This window comes from Aulonocara sp. 'chitande type north' Nkhata Bay, linkage group LG18 (genome assembly GCF_057382095.1).
Source record: "Aulonocara sp. 'chitande type north' Nkhata Bay isolate Kocher_YH1m ecotype deep benthic linkage group LG18, A_spYH_male_GT1.1, whole genome shotgun sequence".
Lineage (NCBI taxonomy): Eukaryota > Metazoa > Chordata > Actinopteri > Cichliformes > Cichlidae > Aulonocara > Aulonocara sp. 'chitande type north' Nkhata Bay.
In genome coordinates this window covers 7,215,287-7,239,020 of record NC_141361.1, presented here as the reverse complement: position 1 = coordinate 7,239,020, position 23,734 = coordinate 7,215,287, and the positions used below count along the sequence as shown (strand labels likewise).

The 23,734-nt window shown below is 40.3% G+C and overlaps 1 protein-coding gene across 1 annotated transcript in view; it reads right to left on the bottom strand.

The window, feature by feature from the left end:
• LOC147307892 (receptor-type tyrosine-protein phosphatase N2-like) overlaps positions 1 to 23,734 on the bottom strand; it is a 216,082-nt gene that overhangs the window by 20,155 nt on the left and 172,193 nt on the right. The window contains exons 15-19 of the mRNA XM_086270826.1: positions 17,082 to 17,229; positions 15,061 to 15,134; positions 9,033 to 9,110; positions 5,857 to 5,976; positions 5,030 to 5,196 (exon numbers count right to left, since the gene is read on the bottom strand). Coding sequence (XP_086126952.1) covers positions 5,030 to 5,196; positions 5,857 to 5,976; positions 9,033 to 9,110; positions 15,061 to 15,134; positions 17,082 to 17,229 — 587 coding nt within the window. The remainder of the gene's footprint in view (positions 1 to 5,029; positions 5,197 to 5,856; positions 5,977 to 9,032; positions 9,111 to 15,060; positions 15,135 to 17,081; positions 17,230 to 23,734) is intronic.

Below are 23,734 nucleotides of genomic sequence, written 5' to 3'. Positions count from 1 at the left end.
AATTTAAACCAAATTTCAAAAGATCAGAGAGCCATGCTTCATTCGCAAAATGAAATAGTACATGTTTTTTTAACTTCTTCTTATTTCATAATCAGTATAGTTGAACACAACCATGAGGAATCGCACAGACATTTATAATCTGAAAGAAAATCATCATAATATTCCACAACGGAGGACAATCTGTGGCTGCTGTCACCCATGCATAAAAGAACATCAACAGTATGAGGAACACCACATTCTTCTCTCTCTCTTTTTAAAGACTGGGGTTAAAAAACAACAACTTTGCACCTTGTTCATCAAAAAACAGAGCAGTGAGCAGATCTGCACAAACTCACAGCTTCCATCTGAGAACGCAGCAGAAAGGCCGAGTTTGATCCCAGCTGGAGATCATCTCTGATTCTATTTTATGGTGAAACTCAAAATAACAATATTCATCTGAAACATATTATGTGAAGGTACGCTGTGTGTATGTGTGTGGCCTTTTCATAATCCATTATGCATCACCAGTCAGAGAGAGAAGCTTCAAATGTGCAGTTTTGATGCTTTTCCTTACTTGAACTTGAAGTTTTTGTGGTCATTTATGTTTAATTATTAAAATTTATAACTGTCTTTAAAAACACTTATTTAAACAGGGTGTAGTGGGAAGTACAAAGTACAAAGTAATGATCAGTTATTTGTCTTGCTCATTGTTCATATCCTGAGTTATTGCACTTGAATTAAAAATGTATATATCTCATTATTACATGAGGTCAAAAGAAGGCAAAAAAAAGCAAGTATAATTATATAATTGTCACTTTGTAGCTAAATAAATGACATAAGCAGTGGGTTTTACCTGGTGTTTCCTGCAGGGCAAACAACAAGCAACATTACACAAGCTTGAGTTTTAAAAAACACAAAGGCTGATCACCAAAATTCCCCTCACATTTTCATCCACCGCCCCACTAAAATTGAAAAGTCAGACCTCACTAGAGACAATCAAAAGTGATGTAACCATGGAAACAGCCAGCAGAGAATCGCCAGTAGGCGGGGTGGGAGGTCGGGTGTGGGTGTGTAGAAGGGCGTGAGATTCAAAGGAAATGCCCCATAAGCGAGATATTAGCCAGATAGCGAGAGGGGGATCAAAAGCCAGAAAGGGAGGCGCAGAAAAGAGTGGGAAAAAAAATCAATGGAGTGGATGACGACAGAGAGAGATGGTGAAAGATACAGACTGGCAAGCTGACGGACAGAAATGAAAGACTTAGAATATGTCCGCTCTTTATACGCATTAGCATTTTTGGATCAATATTATGAAAGATCCGGTTGTTGTCTGCAAACCACCAAAAATGTACAACAAGGTCAACATTTCTCCGATCAACACATTTGCAATATGAGGTCATGTTTTTAATTGGGTGTGTTCCATTATTTCAAACACAGTAATGTCTACACAACCCATGCATCGACACGCAGCAGCCCTGCAGCACTTAAAAATGTATTTTTAGAGACAATAACTCATGAAATGCCACACTGCCACCATTTGCAATCTGCCTGTAAACAGCGCGTGCAAATTTCCACATTATGAAACTGGTCCCAGATCTGCCTATTTGATACAACTAAGCCTATATACATATGTTTCAGTGACTTCAGTCAAATACTGCCATGTTGTTGAAAAAGCTGGCATCTCACACACAAAGTGTCTTTGGCACAAGTTCTGTGATGCACCGGGTTCAGTTTAAAGGGGCACATTTTAATCCAGACCCTCATCCTTTCCTTAACCTAACCATACAGTTTCAGTGCCTAAACCTATCCAGTAAGCAAAGGTGAAAGTGACTTATAAAGCTCAAAGCCTGTACTGTGTAATCAGCTGGATCTAGATGGAGGGAGCCCAGTCTCATAGAAGTGATTGTAAAGTTTGTTCCCCTTTGCATGCAGACGATCCAGCAAAGTCCACATTAGCAGGTTGGAAAGAAATGTTATCCTTTGTTGATGGTCTGAGACCTGGCAGACTGGACTTTGGCTAGTATGATATTTTAGACTTTTATTTTTATTTACTGACTTGTTAGAATTAGGTAACAAAACTACCCATATAGGAAAAGGCCACAGTTTGGGTTAAAATACACGCGTCCACAACAAAATATACTGTAAATCTCCAATTTGCACGTAGGATAAGTGGAAGAAAATTGATGGACGGCTATTTTACATGATTTACTCCAGTAGTAGTATATAATAAAGTGGTTTATAAAACATGTATAATAAATTCAAGGTTATGTTTTGCTACTATAAGAATCTGATACCAGCACATATGATGAATGACTGGACAATCCCCCAAAAAAACAAACATAAGTTTTATTTATTGTTTATATAAGGACAAAGTATTAGACCCTAAGTCAGGAATCACCAGGCAACACAGAAAAAAGAAATAGACTAAAGCTAAGTGAGGGAGGAGAGACAGATACCGGGCAGGAGCAAGAGAGACAAAAGCGACCAAGAGAGGAAAAGGAAGCATGGCGAGAGAGGAGGGGAGACCGGAGGCAGTCAAGCAAACCATGAGCAAGCAAAAAGGGAAGAGGTCATCTCAGGTCACTGGGCACAGCGAGAACAGAGAAGGAGGAGTGAGATGAAGAAGGAGAAAATAAGGGGAGGAGGAGAAGACCGGGAAAAAGAGAAGTAAAAGGGTGGGTTGGGGGGAGGGCCCATGAGGCCCCCTGGTTGTAGAGTCACAGTCTCCAATGATCACTTTTGTGACTATGCAACTGGGCTTATATTACTAGCTGCAACATCACAAAAATGACACTGGCAACCGCAAGTTAGCTGGTAAAACGGGGGAAGGACAGAGAGGAGTTGTAAGCAAGGCTTCGGGTCAGTCAGGCCGGTGTGATTAGTGAACAACATGCCTGCACAAGCGCAAATGATGGAGAGGTACTTCAGCCGGTATCCTCAAATCGCCGAGGTGAAAAAAGGCAACACCAAAAAATAAAGAAAAGGGCAGGTTGCTATTACGAAAGCACCATATCTGCTGTAATAAAAGTGAAAAATATCTCCCTCTGTGCCTTCTTCATTGTGTTCTGACCCAGCTGCCCTGTGAGTAAAGGCAATATTTCCTAACTGATGGTGTATGGTGACGCCCACCAGACCCTTTTATAATAGCAGTGACCACAAACTCTTACTCTTGATATCCCACCTAATTGATGTGCGCCAGCAGAATGGAGACACCAGGCCTATATATAAACCTGACTTGGGGTCTATCACTTGAGAAAATCCACAGTGAATCAGAGAAAAGGGGCCAGGGCGGCTAACACCTAATAGGCAATACAGTATATCAGTTTAAAAGAGGTCGAAGGGGAAAAGGAGGAGAGCAGTTATAAAGGCGCCAGAGATAAAGGATCACTTTGGAAGAGTATCCTCAATGCATTTTGAATTACACTGTTATCGAGTGGAAAGCGCCCAGGATGTTTAGAGGATATATAGATATTTTTCTGCCTGCACCTCAGGATCACAAGTCAAAACTCCTGGAGAAGTGCGAGGTTTGAAGCCATTATGCTGTAAGGAAATCACGAAAGCCTTTCAAAGCCTCTGTGGCTCAAGGAGGAGGAGGAGGGTGGAAAACAAACAACTTCAGGAGCTTCTATTAGACTCTTTCACTTTATCTTTGTTTTAAATAAAATGCCAGAGAAGAACCATCACGCATATGACCTACTGGATTTTAATATATGGCACAGCCTGACCAGTTTCTGAACTGTAATAAAACTGCATATACAAAATTCAAGCCTTGGAAGCTAAAGCGATTTAGGTGCATTGGAAGATTTTCCTGCAAGGTTGGATTTCTGACTTTTTTGCTCTTCTGATGCCCTACTCGTGAATTCTGAGAACCTTCAGATAAGTTGCATGGGCTAACAAATACACCAAAACTTAAGGACAACGGAAGAGGCTGTTGAACCAAAGGCCGTGTGGCTCCTGAAAGTTAGCCTATTCATCACAGGATGAAAGAAAAGGATCAGTGAGAGTTCCAGTTAGTCAAGCACTGCAACATATCAAGCAGAACAAACAAAAAAGAAACGCAAAGCACTGCAAAAACATTTATTTATGTAATATTTCTCCCATCCGTACCTTCTTGTTATATTTACATGTGGAGAAGACTGACAGCATGCACACAAAAGCAAATGTTCCGCTACCATTGCTCTGTAGTTTGGTTTTTCTTATGTACACTTACAAAATGAAAACGCAGGCTGCCTTTGTTCTACCGGAGCAAAAGTCGAGGGAAGAAACGGACTGTGGCGATTCTTCCTGAATGATATCATGCAAGGTGTTTCTCAGCTCTGCTGTGGAAATGAATGCTGTTATCAAAGTGGGTTTGCTCCAAAGGCGCCTTTGAAGAGAACTTCCAAAAAGTTTCTTTGATGGCTTCTGAAACCTCAGTGCTTTCTCTATCAACATTAAAAGCTGGCTTAAGTACTTTATGCATTTCAAATGAAAATCAGTTTCAAGTAACTCTTTAAGCAAATTGCAAAGAAGACTTTTATACTATACTATAGAAAAATAGGTTTAAAAAACATACAATGTGCAGGCCATGGTTAAAGAGTAGGAGTCAACTCAAAGGTAGGTAGTATCGCTGTGAGGGATAACAATGCTGCTTTTCACAGCTCCTTGTCTCATGGCTGTTTAGTTTTTCTCCATTTTGTCAAGAGATAACAGTGAAAAGGACCCCGGCACAGGGTCAATGGTCATTTATGATGCATAAGAGGAAACCTTCACCCTTAAAGCAGGACAGATGGTCTTGCTGTAAACACCACGGCACCTCGTAAGAAAGAAAACTGGATGGAGAGAGTTATTGGTCCATGTTTTTGACTCCCTTTGTGTTTTGCCCCAAGATGTTTTCAGTTTTTCTTTTACTGTTAGGTCTGTGCACTGAAAACTAAAAAAGGCCAAATGACTTTATACACATGTTTCTGATGCCTGAGGACTGGAAACAAACCCAGCAGCTTTAGATGACCCAGGAACGAGAGTGAGCTGTTTTGTTTTAAGCTTTCTGAAACTTTCTGAAGAAGCTCCCTACCTGCGGAAGTCAAGTAGTGTTCGGCTAGTCTCCGGCACGTTCTGGTTGAGCCAGGTCAGGAAATGGAACTGAGTGACGGTCCGCGTTTCGTTGGTCTGCATGTTCTTCAAGTAGAAGCTACGAACCAGGAAGTCATCGCACCAGATGTGTTCAGAGACCAGGTTCACCTGGAAGGATGCAGGAGACAGACATGTATTTCCCCATGCATGAAATTTATGGTAGTCGAGAAATGTTCTGATCGGCTTATGTACTTACTAATTCCAGAAGAGTAAATTACTTCTAAATTGAATTATGATGACAAAAACACAGACGTCACGTGATAACTGACTGATTACAAGTGGAAGACAACTTAATATCCCATGTTTTATTAAGACGATAATCCTTTGTGATAAATAATCTTTGATTTTTTATTTGGTCACAGTCAAGTTCATACGATAATTAGCCCTAAAAGTCACATAATATTTATAGTGGGGGGTGGGGCTGAGTTCCCTGAGTAGGAGATGGATCTAACACATGCTATACTGAGTCAGATGCTAATGGAATAAAACTGCTGTAGCCTAACGCCTAGCTGTGTAGCATCCTAAATAATCATGTTCAGCATACACTGGCATTGGTGCAGCCCTGAAACAGGCCAATTTTGCACCTTTCAATGTCTAATTGAAGACTTTCTTCTGATTGGCTGCCCTTCATAAACAGCAGATTTGAACAACATGTGAGAGGATTTTCGCCCTCATTCACAACAAAAATCAAGACAAGTTTCAGACATTTGTATTCAACATATATATGTGACAGAAAATAATAACAGATCTTCTTTGAGTTTGTTTTACCTCGTAGATGTGGTACAGGTTGGATCCTTCATCTGGCCAGTAATGGTAGCACTGCTTCACCCCGCTCTCAACAAGAGGTGTCAACATAACGATGACCACACAGCCATTCTCCCAAACCATCTGCAAACAAAATACACAGGCAGGTAAATGATTGTAGCTCTTTAAAAAGGCCTTATTCCTTTGAAATGAAGTAGATTTTTTCTTGATAGAGACAAGAATGAATGAATTTTTAGTTTTTAATTGTTCCGAATTCATGTATGTTATTCTTTTTTTGCAGCACTTAAGATAAACTTTCTCAAAAGTCTAAATATTCTGCGTTACTTAATGTTCTTTGAAAACTTCTAAGTTTAATCAAAAGTAAAGCGTTAAGAGTAGGAGTCATGTTCTTGAAGGAGCGGAGAGCTTGATTTGGAACAAGATCTCATATGAAGCTGTCAACACCTCCCAGAACCTGCCAACAGTAACACTGACATGTGTCCTCACTCACCCACTCTCTTGGATATCGGTCCATCATTAGTTCAAATTTTGTTCTAGCTATCATTTTGGAAAGGGAGGTGTTTGTTTCACGGGAGCGAGGGAAAAAAAAAGAAAAATCTTGGTTTGAAACATGCTTGCTGTTTCCAACTTTTGTGAGCAACTACAAGGAAGTAAAGCTTTGTGACAAGTAATTGCTGTAGCAGTTCAGGCTGTTCTCTCCCCCAGCTGGGTCGTTCCACATCTGAGACCCGCCTGTGGTCGTATTTTTCCTTCTGGCAGTCATATTCTCACAGCCGGAGGGTGGGCTTGCTCAGGAGATCCATTCAACGCTGTTCAGAGGTAACAGTCAGCCGTTAATAGAAGCCATAAAACAATACCGCTCCCACATCATCGGGTTAGATTATAAAGATGGCCGCACCTGCCGCTCGGTCATGAGCGCTGCCACACCTTGCCGAAGATTTAGCAGATGTTAATTGCGGTGGGTTTTGAATTACTGCGCCTCTCTGCACTATTCCTCTCAGTCCTCCCTGCTTCAGTGATTAGTCTCATGGATCTAAAAATGTGACGGTGCACTTTTTGAGAAATTGTGTTAATTTGCTTCAGCTGACAGGGTGCGAACTCCGCTGCTGCTGCTGTCTGGAGGAAAAGCTCCCTCCTTTAAAACTCAAGGTTTGTTAAAAAGCTACATTTATTTAAACCCATATTTTTCCACAAAAAAAGTGAAGGGTGTGCCCTGCTCTTTTAGAACGTTTTGTGTACATAAACTTTCTGAAGATGTTGGACTTTTTTCCAGTGTAATAACCTTGGCCGGCTCTTGATTAAGCAATCTGATAAGACACAGTAATGCTAGTTAAATCAACTGGGCCTCAACACAACATGAAGGCTGAATAAAGCCTGAGTACAGAAGCCTGTAAAGCACGGAGAGGCTACTTAATGAACCTGAGATGAATCCATGATGAGCAGCAGGAATCGTCTGAGGCTTTTAGATAAAGTCTTTAAATGATCTTTTTAGCTACAGGCTAAGGCCTGCGGACTGATATGGAGATACTTAGACACCCATATTGGTTTTGTGGCTTCTCGTTCACATCTATTTAGAAAGTCTATTGCTTTTTTAAGGACTGGGACTCCTATGTGAACTACATTATGTGCACTTCTTTCAGGTCAAGGGCATCCATCCTAAAACCACTCTCGCAGATATAGAAGTTAACTGTCCTTTCTTTTTATATTGGCCTTCTGTACCACTCAAAACTGTAGATATTTCTAGACAAAAACAAGATTTGGACTACAGAAATGGAACAGAAGGACGTTGCAGAAATGTTGGTGTAAAGTGTGAATAAAGAGGAACAGGACCAATATACCAACCAACACTTTTCCTTCCCTGAAAGAGAATTATTTAGAGCTGGACGGGGATTAGTGGAAAGGAAGAAGGAAGGAGGCGAGTAGTGGTGTAATAGGGCTCTCATTCCCCCAGACAAGACCTCAACATCGCCACCGCTGTCACCACGGAAACCCAGCTTGAGTTGAATGGAAATTCAGCTTGTTAGGCGGAAGTCACACGCCTAACTTCTCACCTCTCCTGCCTCGTTTCAAGCATTTTGTTTGCTTGCTTACTTTGCTGGACTGTTAAACTAAAGTTATTTTAGTTCCACTTTTGTGTAATCATAAATGTGCCACTGTGCACACGCATCTTACCGCACTTCCCACTCGTCTTGACTGCTCACATGAAGCCAAATTTGACATTTTTATTTTATTCAGTCTCTATTTATAAAGAGTGGGTTGGCTAAGCACGCATGCTTTTTAACAGCAGTGGAATGACAGGAACCAAAACAGTTTCGCCGTGGTAATGGGCAGTTTAACAAATGACAGTGTACCTACAAAATTTTTTGTGTTAATCACAACTTTTTAAAGCCTTTTCCAAAAAATAATTGGCGAGCCTATTCGAGAGCACAGTATGCAACAAAACTAAGGTTTATTAAGAAAATAGAAAAGTGGTAATATGGGATTTATTTCCAAATTAACCAAGAAAATAATATTTGGATTCTGTGTTCTTGGTTTTTCTGGATACTTTTCACATCTCAACAAAAAATGAATATCACACAGCTCATTTCAAATGAACTGATTTTTATATTTCACTTGCCTGGATTAGTTGGAACTTCTGTAGTGTAGTGACTCTATGCAAGCCAGAGATTTCTTTTTCTTTGTGCCCCTCCTTGGTCTGCCCAAGTGAGAATCCAGCGGGGATATAACTTGTTTGACAAGGGGACCTTTCCTTCCAACCTCCCTGCTGCTCCACTCAACATACACCTAACACCAAGACTGGCCAGAATAACTTATTGATCTCCTGGTCTCAGATTCAAACCCAATCCAACATTTGGGACAGTGGGAAAAGAGTTTGCTACCCCCTGCATTAACAATGTGTCCCACTGAAGGCCAGTGTGTGTGTGTGTGTGTGTGTGTGTGTGTGTGTGTGTGTGTGTGTGTGTGTGTGTGTGTGTGTGTGTGTGTAAAAACAGTGGTGGTGAGGCTGGTGAGTGTTATGGTGAAGGAAAGATTAAAAATGGCTGGTCTCCTGTGTGACTTGCTGCACTAATAAAAATCGGCTAACTCTTGTTTAAGAGAGGAGATTGTATTGATTTTTGTTTCATGAGTGTGTGTGAATGCATTTGTATTTGTGTGTGTGTGTGTGTGTGTGTGTTTACCTGCCAGAAATCAGCCACAGTGGAGGGCAGGGGACCTTGAGTGGCAATGTAGGCTGGGTTCCTGGGATCGTGATCCATCTGTGGGGAGAGGAAAAAGGACAAGAGGGTGTAAATTGATCAAGGATGGCTCATTTTGAATGGTACAATTCATGTTTGTCCTGTCTCAAATGTTTAGATTTAAAGCCCATGATTATTTTGGATCATTTCTGGAAAACAAATGTTGCACAGTTCTCAGGAAGTTAACAGCACAGCAAGGTCAACTCAGATCTGAGAAGAAAGGATAAATTAGAGTCCAATCATTGGCTCTGACCTTGGTCATCTTATCCTGTAAGTCTACAGAATAACAGACATTTGCAAAGTTTATTCCGATCAGAGAGAATGACGGCTGTTCCAGTTGTTACATTAAGTGTATTTTTTCACTTAAGTGTGATAGTTTTGCATAGATTTAATAATCAAATCTTTGTGCATTCCTGGCTGTTTTTGGTCATTCCTGCTATACCATACTGATATTGTCCAACTTTCCTCATCCTAGTTTCTGTCATCATCATCCTGATCTAAGCAACAACTTCTGGGTCTAGAAAAATAAAGCCAATGGAGAAGTCCCAAAAACTGCAGATAGAGCAACTTGAGATTGGTTTAAAAAGATAACAGGCAGACTGTTAAAATGTACAGCTTTGCAGCAGAATAAACATTGCTGCACCACGCTTGTAGTTGTAGTCCCTTTACGGTCATGGCCTTATGTTTTTATTTATCACTTGCTCTTCAGTTAACTGTTGTAAGTTTGTGCTCCAGTTTTGGTGTAATTAATTCATTCTAGTATTTTATGTCTATGTTATCAACTGGCAGATACACTATATGGCCAAAAGTACTGGGTCACATACACATTACACCTACAGGAGTTGCTTGGCCATAGAAATCAATGCCATGAAGTTCCCAGGATATAGTTTTTGTGCTGATGTTAATGCCTAAGGAGGTCGGGAACTCTAATTTAGCTGATAATTTAGCACTTCTGTGCTAAATAGGGTCAATCCAAATATGGTCAGTTCTCGAGCCAAACAACCAAGAATGTGATGGCTACAATGCTTATGTTGAGTCTTTAAAAGTAAATGACATAAATGAACCTCAGCAAACTCAGCAGTGGAGTTGCTTATTTAATTGTTCATTGTGATTCTTGGTTTATGTAATGTTTATATTAACTTCATGTAGTACTTAGTGTATTTAGTTTAGTTTAGATTCTTCAAAACCAGGACAAACAGATTCAAACAGCTTTCATCCAACAGCAAACACACTCATCAAAGCAATAACATGAGTGTGTTTGTTCAATTAGGGATGGGTGCAATAGATCCAGATAACAGGACATTATGTCTGTGTCTATTGTGTGTGCACTCATGTGTTTATGTTTGTGTTTTTCTAATGAGTGTGCACCTTTAATTTCATTTGTTACAATGACAATAAAGCTAGTCTATTCTCAGTTCCTCCCTTAGCGTTCTTTCCTCCTGTGTTAAAGTTTTTTGTATTAAGCTTCACTTCCTGTTTTATTTTGGTGAGCCCATGTTCCTTGTGCATTGTCTTGAATTTTGCTTCCTTTACTCGTCTGTTATGATTCTTTTCAGCCATGTCTCATTTTCTCCAGTTGTCTCCACTCCTCTAATCAACCTTTTGTATATGTGTAGTTGCTCTCTTTCCTTTTGCCTTTGTCGGGGTGGCAGCTCACTTTCCTCTCATGTCTCCCAGCGAGCCCTAGCCTTACGTCTCACAAATGTAGTTGAAAGTTTTCAGTTTCTTTCGTAATGTATTTTCCATGCTTAATAAATGGCTTGCTTTTAGTTCATCACAATCCACCTCTGCGTCTCCGGGTTTAGGCACTACACACATCTGACATGAACAAATAAGGAAAAGCAATTCTACAAAATTGATCTTTGTCCATACATGGAAAAAAAACACTATGCTCCAATGGGCCTCCAGGAATGTTCTACAGTGTGTCTTTTTCTTGGTGTAAAAAATAAATTGATATTGGACGCAATATAATATAATATAAAATGGCTAAATACCTCGTTCACAGACACTTTTAAGAACTAATGAGGGGACATGAATCATCACACGCCATGCACAAGGAAAAATCCTCAGTGCTTTCGAAATGAGCAAATCTAAGTGCGTTAGTAAAATGTTCCCCCTGTTTAAAGTACTGAAATTCATTGCTAGAAGCTTCTTAGAGAAGGAGCTTAGCGTTTGCAGAGTAGCTCAGACTTCTTCCTTAACTTAATGAAAATTCCAGAAGGGTGGCGGAGGCGTCGAGAGCAAAAGACAGGAGATGAACGTGAGCTGAATTCGCGAGCAAGTGAGTGACAACCCTGCCAATTACCATGCAAATTGTATAGTAAATGTAATAATTGGCTGACCAATTTAGCTGGAAGCAATTACAGAGGGAAGACAGATAATTTATGGGGTTTTTCCGCACACCAAATTGTCTTTAATGGCCCTCTGTTCCTTTTATGAATGCCAAACAATAATGCACTTCTAATGAACTTAAAATAATTTTACCTAGAGAGAGAAAAGGCGACACGGTGGCAGCGAGTTTTGCTCATTAAAACGGCGAGAACTGCATCACGGACAAAAAATAGCTGGAGGCAGAAGTGCACTTTTCAAGGCCAAGAAAATATGTGGACAGTCATTTACATATATTTCTTTTAGTTTTTTTCTCGAGGTTATTATTTAACATCAGTGCTGGACTTGTAGCAAAATGACAGAAAACATTTAATTTGATTGTCCATGTACCTGAATATTTATGTCATGACTGCGAGAGACATTTCTACCCAGTAAGCAGAACTAAGCGTTACACAATATGAGTGTCTTAGAAGCATCAGAAGCTAAAATCTATTGCCTTCCAGTCACATAAGAGGTTTTCAGAATTTCACTCAGATCCGCGACTGCAATGAAGCACTAATATTCCCCTTGCCTATACAGAGCCTGGTTTAGAAAAAACACAGAAGAAACTGGAAGATTCAGAGTGGTAAGATCTGGGAAATTATAAGAAAAGGGTCGGGTAAGGCAGAAAAGAGATTGTAAAGTTTGAAACCTTGTGATGGATGAAGATGAAAACGGTAGGGGAAGATACAGCAGGCTGGGAGAAAATGCAGAGTCACTATAAAGATGAAAAGATGAGCAGAGAAGGAAAGACGCACCAGGAGGGCTCTCTACTCTTGACATCTGTCGTTTTATTTCTTTCTCCACCCTCCCTTTCTTTGCGGAGACACAATGCTTCCTGACATCGCAAAGTGTATCCAGAATTAAACCCCACCATTAGTGACATTGCGAAAGGACAACCGTCTTTCTGTCTTTCACACACACTCCTGTTAATGAGGGAAAAAAAGTATAGGATGTGACGTGTGTAATTATCCTTGTTATTGGGTTTTTGTCTTTTCTGTGGAAGGAAGGAGTCTGACTAGTCTGATGATGTTACTACAATCTGACACCTCTGTGTGTGTGTTGGTGTGTGTCTGTGTGTTGGGGTTAAAATGCTGGCTGCCAGCTAAGTGAATTAGTTGTAATTGTGAGTCTATTTTAGGAAACGATAATCATAACGCTTCTATCACTGAGACAAAACTCATCATGCGCAGATCCTTTTTAAAACTTCTGTCATGACTTGTGTTCATAACAAGTCAAAATCTTTGATCCTGCTCCTTTTTTTTAACCACTTTTTCTCTTTACTTTACATTTTGAAGAATACCAACAAGCAAGCTGTCTTGTCAGTGAGTTTGGCTGGTAGTTGAGTATACTGCAGTCCAGTCCCATAACGCCTGACTTAGACTTCTGTTGAAGGGTTCAGAGGGGTCTGTGGCTACGTTGTAGGTCACGGTGTAGACTTCCCGCTGAACCATAAATTGAAAATATTTTATTTATCACAGGTGAAGCTAATCTACATTGGTGGTAAAGTGTGACCACACTTTAAGATAACAAGCAAACTTGCATTGGGAACTTGTGTTTCCTGTTGTAGTTTGTCATATAGTGTTAGATCCTTGGTTTTTCCTGGGTTATTTCTTTTAACTGAGGTCATTTGGACACGCAAAAGCTCTTTTCAGTGAAATTGGCAGCACTGTTTGCTGGGTAACGTTTCAGGACGGACAGCCTGTGCTACACCCTGATGCATTAACACACTGTGATGTCGAACGAGAGTGGAAACAAAATGCAATATTTGCTTTAATTTTCTTCAGTGCAACTCTTTTAAAACCTTAATCAAAAACTTCAACCGGACTGCCAATAAACACTGTGAGGCTGATTTAAAGTCAGTGTTATCTGCACACGACATGCACCAAAATAAGCGTGTGTGTGTGTGTCTGAGTAATACGTGAGTGATTGATTATGTCTTAGAAAGTGTGTGCGTTTGATTGAGTCTGCAAGGAAACTATTGAGTCTGTTTTAGACTAACGGTGTTTGTGTGTTAAGGGAGGAACTGAGTGATTGATCGTGTTTCTGAGTAACTTTGTGCAACTGAGTGACTGATTATGTGTGTGCGTTGGACTTTAGGCCACACAAAGCATTTGTAAAACTCTGATTAACAAATACAGGATAACCAATAAAAACGTTCCTAAGAAGTTTGTGATCCTCCTGCTTTTCTTTTAAAACATACGATGGCAATGATATAGTTCAAACTTGTAAAAAGACAGAATTAAATGTTCAGCTTTTGTTGCTTAATTAGTGAATTGCCATGTTAGCGTAACTTGTAGTTGTTCCAGACTCAAAGAGCTAAAAAAAAAAAGTGAGTTTAGCGACCTTATATGTCTAAACTGCATCATGTAAAATGGTAATCCTTGATCCTCCACATTAAAGTTAAGGAAGAAAAGTCACAAGGCATTGAAACCAGGCTGACCAACGGCTGCATTATGCAATAAACTTGCTCATAGCAGAGCCAATTCAAACCCCATTACTACTCACCTAATTTAATCATGTAAATTCATGTAAATGATGTCGAATCAGAACACATGGATCAACCTTACATTCGACAGTTGGTAGAAAACAGCTACTCTAACATACAGATAATTGCTTTGGTGTGAATGTGCAGCATTTTATTTTTTCGGGACAACACCATACAATTGTGTCACGGTGCTTCAGTTACTCTCGATGGAAAGACAAGCACCTTGCATGGACACCATTGGAATGGATGTTTTTTAATGTTGCAGTGTGTGTGTGTGTGTAGGTACATTACATGTGCAGCTGTTCATGCATGCTTGTTAGTTTTTTAGGTTGTGTGTTCTTTTTGGTTTCAGCATGGTGCACTGCGTGTTTTTAGCGAGTATGTGGGTACGTGTGTTGCTTCGTTTGTGTGCCTGCAACATTAGACAAGGTTGCTCTTTTGTTCCTGTATAGTTTTGATTCCTTCTCTCACATGCTCTCGCCTGCGCACACACAATCGCACACACACGGAGCCACGTTCTGGTGTAACGCCCAGATTTGAAATGCATAGCGTTTCTGTTGCTTTTAATGGAATACCACTGTATCTGCCTCAAGGGAAACGTAAACCTACTACTCAACACTGGTTTCCAAATTGATACACTCACTTACTGAATTCATATGGCTCTTTCTTACCCCTTTCCTTCCTACAGGCTGTTTAAATCTGTACCGTGCCAAAAAGAAAAAGACCCCAGTAAGGCAGACACACTGTAATAGTAAACACAAAGTAGTGTCAAATTAGCATAACCCAAGGTCACAAACAATAGTTTCCCAGGACCCTCCGGATCAATTTTGTTTCCACAAATGAGAAGTGAATCGAGAGCCTCACGCATGTCCTTTCCCACACCTCCCCAGAGCAAATACTCACCTGGGGTGTTTGCTGTATAACAATCATTAATATTCATGGTGCAGAACATACATATTGTGAGAGGCTGCCACCGAAACTAAGCAAGCATTGCATCAAAATTTATATTGGACAACGGTAGGCTGCCTTTGTTTCTGTGAAGCCCCGTGGGGGCTGTGGCAGCCTAGCATAGCAGCGGCGTGAAGCACCGAGTTAGAATGCAGAGGAGGTACTTACGATCGCGCTGGCATTAATGTAATCAGAGTTGCCTTGGCTGTTCTCCACCTTCAAGGTGATTCTGGAGTGATCATCTGAAACAAAAATGGAAGAATTCAGCATATTTCGTCTTTGCAGTGTAAGTGTTCTTTGGTCATGCTATATGCATTATAATGAGGGCTCTCTCTGTATACGTGTTAAGAAAGCTGGATTATAAGTAACAATGCCAACATGTCATGAAGCGTGGATTCCCTTCTGCTTTGACAAGGTTACTTTGAGCTCAGAAGGAAACTAGTTGACTTGTTTAAGAAAATCTCTTCTTTACTTTTCCTCAGAGATTTTATTAATTGATTATTAACTTTCTCTGTGTGTCTGTAGGGCACCTCTAACAAATTCACATAACACTTCACACTCATGAGACAAAAGTTTTGAAACTCTGCTGTGCACTGTTGCCTTTGTATTAAGAGCTGTGAGCAAAATAAACACATTAATATATTTGGCTGCTCTACCTCTTACGATTATACTCTCGCATGCTGTCGGCATGGCTGCCACTTTAGAAAATTCAGTCGATGTCTTGCTCACAGCTTTCAAACTCCAGTCCTCGAGGGCCGGTGTCCTGAAACTTTTACATGTGTCCCTGCTGCAACACACCTAAATAAAATTAGTAGGTCATTAGCAAGAGTCTATAGAACTTGACTGCATGCTGAGGTGGCAATTCAGCCATTTGATTTATGTTACAGCAGCTCAAGAGTGAATGAACATGTAGTTTTAGAAGTACTTTTTTAAATTAAACTTACACTTTTATTTAAATTTACTTGAGTAGAGTTGGGGGTTGCCACCATGCAGTGAAGTCTTGCTGATACCCTACAAATTTTATTCAGGTGTGTTGCAGCAGGGACACATGCAGAAGTTTCAGGACACCAGCTCTCGAGGACTGGAGTTCAACACCTCTGCTCTAGCTATATAACAGCCCCACTGAACAGAGTCCAGAAGTGCACGAGAAGATGACCTTGAAGGGAAAATTAGGGTATTTTTTATTTTTTATAGGTAGAGACAGAACTTTTTGATCATATTTAACACAATGAGGCTGAAATTGTATCAAGAATTATGGAGCTATAAAAAATAAACAAAAAAGGTCTTTCCATTGAGGTAACTGGGCAAACACTGGTTAATTTGAGTTGCATAGGAAAATGTGTTTGTTGTGAGGTAGGCAGATCATCCATTTAGTGATTTCTGGAACTAAATTAAAACTGAGGAGCTTCGTTTAGCCTTGAGAGAATCTGCCATAATCATCTGGGATCCTGTGAATTTTTAAGAGGGACAAACTTTCCGAGTTTGTGCATTCTACTCTTGCGAGCACTCCTCCGAAGCCTCCGGTGATCGGCAAAACAGTTCAGAATTTTTTTTTTCTTGAAGAAGCCAGTGGTGCTTCAAATAGGAAGCACAATTTATTCCTGACAAACTGCTTTCCCTGCTGACAACCTGGATTTCATTAAGCCTCGGCCTGGTGGAGAGAATGGGACAGCACTTTTTTAGATGGGCTATTTCCACAGAAGCTTAGAAATTTTAATCATTGATGAGGTCGGTGCAGGAGAGCTTTAATAGAAAACTAATTTACAACCCTTCTGCTAGCTGCATCTGCTCCAGGTTTCTGATAATACAGGCTGAGCTCAGAATATAAGGGGAGTGTTGTTGAGAGGTGCTGAGAGTAATGCCACCATGTTTGGACGACTGACATCAGGAGGTGTAACAGCCGAATTTTGGTTCCACTCAGAACTGATGGCTTTTGTGCTCCACCAGTAATGCAGTCTTTTCTTTTTGTGTCTCTGCCAACAGAACTGCAACACCTTTTAGGTTTTAAACATGTTAGAGAAACTAAAACACGGTATTATCCAATTTTGTTGATACTAAAGGCAATCGTTCACACTTTGTCAATAAATTAATTAAAGTCTCCTATAAAATCTACTTGTACATTGTACACTACTACTACCTTTAAGACACAGTGGCAAGAACGGAAAGAATAAGAGAAAGTCATTGTTTACATGCTACAACAGCAGCGGAGCGGTTCTTCTTCGCGTTGCCATCCTTGAGGCCGATGGTGCACGCGTTGGGTTCAGCTTGGTACGCACACAGTGCCTCCCACTCCTTCTCCAGGCGATCCTTATTCTTCAGGTGATCTTCCATGTAGGACTGGAGGAAAAGAGTCAATAGAGTAGGTGAGTCAGGCTTATACTTTCCCATCAGAGACAGATTTATATACATGAAACTTGCTGCGGTGTATTCATTATAGGGTTTCCCTTCTTTTAATAATCTTTGATTGCAATTGTTTTTATTGTGCTTTGGCTCAATATGGTCATGCCTTAAAATTCTGATTCTTTTAAAGGCAATCCTTAAAATTTCTGGTTCAGGATGACAACCATCTGAACTAAACCAATTACGATCCTCTATTTTAGAAGCTACATTTTTCTAATCTTTATTAAACGTTGTGAGTTTTTTCTCCAGGAACATTCAAATGAAAGCAAATAATTATCTAGTGGTGCCATTAAACCAAAGTATTAGTGCCAAAATGCATATTGCTATTTCACTTTATAAGACACACCTATCTTTAGCAGTGTATGCCATTACCTATTACCTATTAATTAATTCACTGACTTTGATCAACTGCCTACAAATTATTTTGGCATAAAACCATAACACTTGGCAAAGCCATGGTAATGGTATCTGATGGTGAACAGTGATGCTTTGTTTTTTAAGCAGCTTTGAAAATGAGCAGCCCGTGCTCGGAAAATATGGACGGTAGGCTCGTTTTTTAATGGATGAGGCAACGGAATGAGCTGGTGTGGTTCTTTAAATGGTACCAGCGGTGATTTATGGTGGCAGTTACAAATGGGACTGATCTTAATCAGAATTAGCTTCCAAAAAAGGCCTAATGGCTTTCTGCTAAAATGAGAGGAGTTTGTTAAAAATGGAAGTCGACCTGAGCAGATGTCCGCGCGGCGGAAGAAAATGGAGAACTGTCCAGATGAAATGCACGTATATGATTTTTAACATACAAGCACACGCCTACTCCAATGGCTAACGTCTAAGTGTTGAGGCTTGTTAGTTTCATTAAGTGAGCTCAAAATACTCACTGTTGAACAGCAGGCTTTACACATGACACTGCATTCACACGCACATACACACAACCCTACTGAAACACACAGACTTTCCTTGTAGTATCAGCTCTCTATTAAATTTGTCTCAGAGCTGCTAAAAGCAGCAATGATGTAACAGGAGGTCACAAGCTGCGACCCTCCACCTGCACGCAGCCGTTTATCAACAGCGGGAGGCCCGATCCATCAAAAGGCACACAAAGAAAATGCACATACACACATCTGAAGTAGAAACCACACATAAAGGTTTTCGTAAGGTCACATGTACAAAAAATAGTTCACCCACATACTGCAAAGACACAAAAGAAACATACGCAGGCAACAAGATACACACACTAAGCAAACACTCAAATACACACACAAAATGACAGAATATACACATGCACATAGAAAGCACGTATATAACTTAGGGTGCAGAAAGACACACAGTCCTACAGAAGACACACACACAGAGTCCAAATCTGATGCCTCCCCCCAACTGCCCTCTACCCCCTGCCCCTCTCTCTCCTTCTCTAATGCCAGAGTAATAGGGTTTTGTGGCTGTGTAAAGGGATTATTGCAATCCAATCAGGAGGTGCTGAGATCACCATGTGTCGGCCAAAGACTGAATAATCCCCTTACTGCAGAGGGGGGGGGCTTACAGCTGCCAAAGGTGCTCAATAAAACCCGCTACGCAATAAGACTCTGCTCGAGCCGCCATTGTGGCTCTGACGCGCCACCTAAGCACCTGTAGGAAATGGGAGCATGAAAGCTGGTCGCATAGGGAGGTTGACGTAATGCAGCAGCCATTTTGGATCGAAAGAGAGTGAAAAGAAAGGGGAAGTGGGTGGAAAGAAATCACTGTGGGATACTGTTACTCAGCAGGGAAGGGTATCCAGTTGTGGAAAACACATTTATCGAAGCCACTTCGAGTGCAATTTCAGGGGACCTGTGCTCTACTTCAGCATTTCTATTTTATGCTCCACTTCATGTTAGAGCAGAATACATATTACCTGACTATATTTATTTAACGGTAATAACAGTTTCTGTGCCGATGATGAATTATTATTGACTGGAGGTTAGCTTCACACTGACCATCTGCAGAATCTGCACTTTTACTTTGAAAATGTAGCTGAACTCGTAAATTTAGCTGTTAAAACCAAGAATAAGAGACTTGTTACAGAGATTTTTTTTCTCCTTGTGGAACAGCACCTTCTTCCTGCACTAATGGTGTCATACTGGAACAAACATCTTACATAAGGTGCTATCAGCGCCAGTGATGAGGCTTTTAAGAGCTAATCTAAATGTCTTAAAAGAGTCTTCTTTATATCTGATGCATTCTGCATCGGTGTAGGAAGTACAAAAAGGCTTCCAAAGCTTTCATGAGGACAAGAAAAGATGGATCGATGTTGCATTATATACATTTTAGAACAAGGTGCCACTTCAACAAGTAAGTAACTTTAAAACTTAAGTCTATTTGCAGATACAATTAATGCTGAGGGTCCAATTAAGAACTAATGAAATTTCATGCTCTAAGTATTTTGCAACAATTCAGGCAACAATCTTCCCATTTGTGAACTCAACACAAACACATAATGCATCATAACCAATCCATCGACATCCATCTTTTTTTTTTTTTTCATCCATCTTTCACACAGAGGCAGCTATCTTATTTTTAGTTAAAAGCTGACATCATCCTGACACGAGGCTAACTTCTCCGCAGCTGAATGCTTCTTCCTCCTCCTCGGCAGACCACATTAGAGTGATTTAACATCCATTTCCCGACGCACATTCATCCTCCAGCTATTGCCCTGTGACCTATCAACTCTACAGATCACATCCCAGCTGGCCTGATGGTGAGCTACGAAAACCACAACAGATTCCCAGCATGGCTAATCTCGACGGAGGCCTCCGCTGCAGCATAATCTATAACACTTACTTGGCCAGCAACAAACGACAAGATAATGTGCTTTATATATAGAGTCGCCTAATCCTCTTAAGACACAAGCAGAGAGGATGTGGGGGAGGTGTTGGGGGCGGGGGGGGCGGGGGGATCTCGGTCCCAGTCACATGGGACCAAGTAATACATTAACGTAGATAAGATGGTGAAAGCTGTTTCGCCTCAAATTAAAATCAGTGGGTGGATGATGACATGGAATTTGCCAGGGGTTTACGAGAGGCAATTAATTTTTGTAGGGAGGTGGGAGGGCTGGTGGAGAGGAGGGGCACTGCAGCTCACGAGCAGTCACGTTATTCCTTTCTTTGAAGCTGGTGATTTTTATTAATCACTCAACAGTTGCCTCACTTGAGTGCATGGCTGGGCATTAGATATAAATATTTACTTTTTCAAAGCAGAGCCAAACTTGTCTTGCTTAGTAATGGATTTGATCTCCTGCTGTGACGGTTCACCGAACGACTCAACTTTTCCCGAAACATACCGACTGTAACCCAGGTTTGTTGCCATCAAATTTGCTACTCAGGTCCCACATCATGGTGTGAAATTCAAATGAGCTAACTGTGATTTGTTTTCTTTTGTTATTGTTTTTTTTTTTACAGTTGTCACTGCAAAACAAAAGTATGAGAAGTCACAAGTAGGCACTTTTCAAAATGGTGGACAAGAAAAAGGCAGAACAGAATTGGGAAAGCAGTGGAAAAGGATGAAGAGTAAACACAAAAAAAGGCAATAGGGTAAGAAGAATATGCAATAAAAAGCTGCGTGGATGAAAAAGCAGGAAAATTGGGTAAACGGTAAAAAAAACAAAGAAGAAGAATGAAAGATGGGAGGGGCATGAAGAAAAAAACGGTTAAGAAAATTGGTAAGTGGCTTTTTGCTTTTTGAACTTTTCTCCACCTGGAGAACTTGGGTTGAGAAAACAATCTGACCTTTCGGTTTCAAAGAGTAGCGGGCTGGTTTAAAACTATCATGTTCCTTCCTTGATTTCCTGACATTTTGAAAAAATAATTTTTTTCTACATGACACTGGTATTATTAGATGGAGTCAGCTTGGACAACTCAGAGCTACAGTTTGTTTCACTGAGACCGTGGAGCTGTCCAAGGTGCTGAAGCACACTTCCAGGCCAGTCTGTGTAATACGATACATCTGCTCTCTCTGTTTTCAATCTCTCTGCTCTTTTCTCTCTCAGGCCAAAACTGAAGTGGATTAAAAGGAAATGACATAACTGAAAAAGCTCACAGCCTGCTAACATTAACTAAAAACCAACATTATCACGGCCCGTGTTGATGAGCACGCTGTGACTTACAAACTACCAGAATCCTCAGTGTCCTATCGGTTTTATTTCCTCAGTGGAAACAACAACATGGACTTCAAGTTAAATGAGACATCAACTCCTCGTCTACACAGAAGGCTCCTAATAAACCCAGTCCACTGGGAAAGGTTTACTATTATTAAACAGCATAGATGCAATTAAAAGGAGTCCATTTGAGTTACATTTTATGTTTATACTCCAACGACTAAACAGCAACCATTATTAAATGGGCACAGTAAAAGCATATCTGACTGCATACATTTGTTAGATGAATAAAACATCGTGATCTTTGAAAATCCACCGTTCTGGATGTAGCAGAGGATGCTTCTATCATTATTCTGACAGTATTGCTGGTATCACAAAATACTGCAAAAACCCAGAGTTGTTCCTGTATGTGTACGTATACATATTAATTCAGCGGGTGTAAGTTTTATATCTTCATATATATTTATAAATATACAAAGCACCTTGAGGCGACTGCTGTTGTGATTCGGTAACATATAAATAAAACTGAAATGAATTGGTTATCAAAAATCTACGTCATAACTAATCGCTCAACTAAAGCAAGTGCAATTATTTCCTAATCCCAACTGCATCTGAGTAAAACCATTGCTTGTAATTAGAGGAATTAGAGTGTTTAGTCAGTATGGTCTGACTTAGCCCAATTCTCTTTGTCTGGAACATCCCTGGTGTTACTTTTAGAAGAAGAAAGAGCAACATCATGGTGTATTTTGGTAGCAGGAGCACCAAACCAGAAAATTCTCCCAAAACTTTGGACCTACTTAACCTAAGGCAGCTTCTAACTGACACTAGATCACAGATGCTGACCAAGGATTTTATTGGTATACATGTCCAAAAGTTAGAGTGTAAACTTTGCAAATCACAGTTCGACAACATGGCATTGGCATATCACCTAAAAACTGCAGTCTTACTTGTCTACATTCATCAGTTTAATGCTTCAGACTTTGAATGGGAAGATTTCTTTAACATATTTTTTTCCCACCATGTTTGGTCTAAAAATGATTTCATAACAGGCACCCCATAGTCTACTGTTGCTCATTTAAACCCACCAACCTATCACCTCTCCCTCAGGACACATTCATTTGTTGAAGAGTAGGTAATGATTTTTATCCAAGTCATCAAATATCCTCTGTTTTCCTTCCTGATTTTAAGATTGGGTTAAAAACAATAATACTTTTTGACTCCTTATAGACTTCTTTTGGAAAAGGAAAATTGTTATTGGTGAATTTAGAATTTAACAATTTAAAGGTTTAAATTAATTTTATGGGGATGAGGGTCTCTTGTTCTAAAAAGAAAAAGCACCATATTATATGTATGAAATGTTGTGATGAAAAAGTCCACTTACACTTTTTGAATTTGCTCTGAAGAGGCTTTTAAAATTTGCATTCATCTCCATCACCTACACAAAATTAATCATCATAGACACATTAGAGTCACTTAGTCTGTCTCCTTGGTTCCCTCTCATCGTTTTATACATTTGTTGCTATGATTGAACAATTTCAGCAATCATCCTGACCAGACTGTGGCCCACACACTGACTGAATGCTTGACAAACACTTTATTTCATGCCACTCTCCAGCGGTGACACCTCTGCAGATATGGATTCATCTCACGGAGATAAAGTAAACATACCTGCAGAAGTTCAGACCTTGTTGTCAAAACTCAAATCTATTTTCATCTGTATGTGACCTAAGCTTTTTATATGCATGCATTATATACTGTGGGTGCGTTTGCCAAACGTTTTAGCTTGGCTGTACGCTTGTGTAAAACAACAGAGACACTCTGCAGCAGCAAAGGGCTGCAGAGGGAGTCATCTCTCCTGAACACAACTCTGGTGCAACTCTCTGGGGTAATTAGTATCTTTGTGCCTATTGAACACATCAAAAAGGCCGCTCTTTCACATCTTGCCGGCAGCCTCATATTGCACGGAGAGAGAGGAGAGAGAGGTGGAGGCAGGGTGGGGGAGTTGGGATGAGGAGGTGGTGGTGCCGTGGGTGGTGGGTTGTTGAAGTGAGTAGGTATGTATCGCAATTATGATGGCGCTTGGCAGAAAGCAACCAAGGTTCAATAGAGATTTTCATCTGCTGTATTGAAGAGGGAAATAAGACTGCTTATAGAAACTGTGGGTGTAATGAGATGTGCAAAAACAAAAAAAAAGACAAGAAGAAAGATGAGAGAGATACAAGAGGATAAAAGTCTGTGTGTGTGTGTGTGTGTGTGTGTGTGTGTGTGTGTGTGTGTGTGTGTGTGTGTGTGTGTGTGTGTGTGTGTGTGTGT